The sequence below is a fragment of the Plasmodium cynomolgi genome (assembly GCF_000321355.1).
Source record: "Plasmodium cynomolgi strain B DNA, scaffold: 1214, whole genome shotgun sequence".
Classification (NCBI taxonomy): Eukaryota; Apicomplexa; class Aconoidasida; order Haemosporida; family Plasmodiidae; genus Plasmodium; species Plasmodium cynomolgi.
The window spans coordinates 1-1,256 of record NW_004193208.1 but is presented as its reverse complement, the minus strand read 5'-3'; the positions used below and the strand labels follow the sequence as shown (position 1 = coordinate 1,256).

At 36.0% G+C, this 1,256-nt stretch overlaps 1 protein-coding gene across 1 annotated transcript; it reads right to left on the bottom strand.

Moving 5' to 3' along the window:
• Positions 1 to 89: 89 nt before the first annotated feature.
• PCYB_007230 (hypothetical protein) lies at positions 90 to 1,176 on the bottom strand (the record flags this gene model as incomplete). Its single annotated transcript, XM_004228144.1, has 2 exons — positions 90 to 1,022; positions 1,165 to 1,176. 2 exons carry the CDS (start codon positions 1,174 to 1,176, stop codon positions 90 to 92), a joined length of 945 nt encoding a protein of 314 aa, XP_004228192.1.
• Between the last annotated feature and the right edge of the window lie 80 nt (positions 1,177 to 1,256).

Below are 1,256 nucleotides of genomic sequence, written 5' to 3'. Positions count from 1 at the left end.
ATATATATATAGTGCACAACACAATTTATTGTTACATTTACTGTTTCACACATATGTGAATAATATTCATCCATTATATTGTACATATATCAACGTGCAGTAAGGCTTACTTTATATAGGAGGAAAGTAATGCTGCCTAGTCCTGCTATAGAAAGTATGGAAAACAGGCCGGTTGTAGTGGTGCTGCTGCTATCAGGTAAGGCTTGGTGTGCAAGAAGTTCCTGGTTCTCATCAAGTTCAGCTTCTGGCATAGCCTCTATTTGTAATCCATCAATCTCCCGACGTTCTTCCTCCTCTTGTAGTTCTTTCCTCAGTTCAACTTCTCCTCGATCTCCCTGTTTCGAAGGCTTTTCAACTTCCGTAGTCACTCTAAGCTGTTCTGCAAGCACTATTTCACAGTGTGAACTTAGTAGTTGCTCAGGATTGTATTTTATATACGTTCCTTTAAATTTAGTGCAGTAACCTTTACTCTTATTATCACCATAATCACAATCTTCTTGCACTTCTTTATATGCTGCTGCAATTCCCAGCGCATATGCACACCACAGGTGCTTATTAGGACTCCCTGATTTTTCTAATTCCTTTTGTACATGCACTCTGTCATGCGAGTAATCGAACACTATTTTTCTCTTACTGAAAAGATTTTTGTTAATAACATCGGGGTATGCAATATCGCACTTATTCTTCCAAGTCACATAATTCAGCGCCTCATAAATTTTGCCCATACGGGCAGAAAACTTACCAGACTCTGAATCGTTCTGTATTAAATTTCCTACCCAGAAATACAAGAACTTGCAACGTTCATCCCACAATATATTCGTATCCCACAATACACTCGTATCCCACATTCTAGTCACATGACACCAAGCTTCCACAATTTGATCTTCATGTTTTTTAATATCAGAATGTTCCTTCAGCATATTCCTTATTCCTATTTGGTATTGTTTATATTGGGAATTACAACTGGTACCCTTAAATTTATTATATATTATTCTTGAAGGCAATTCCTTCAAATCATCCTCCTAGAAGTACAATTAAAGATATATATATATATTTGTTACTATGTTCATATGGTAATATGGAGGAAATACTGCATACATATTGATTTATGAGTGGTAAAAAAGGAGAAGAGGGATCGGTAACCGATAGTGTTACTCCTGTCACTGGATCCGCCATTGTTTATGTATACATTCTTTTATACAATAATATTATATTAGAATGTGCTGTTCATATTTCCTTACAGACCACATGTATAA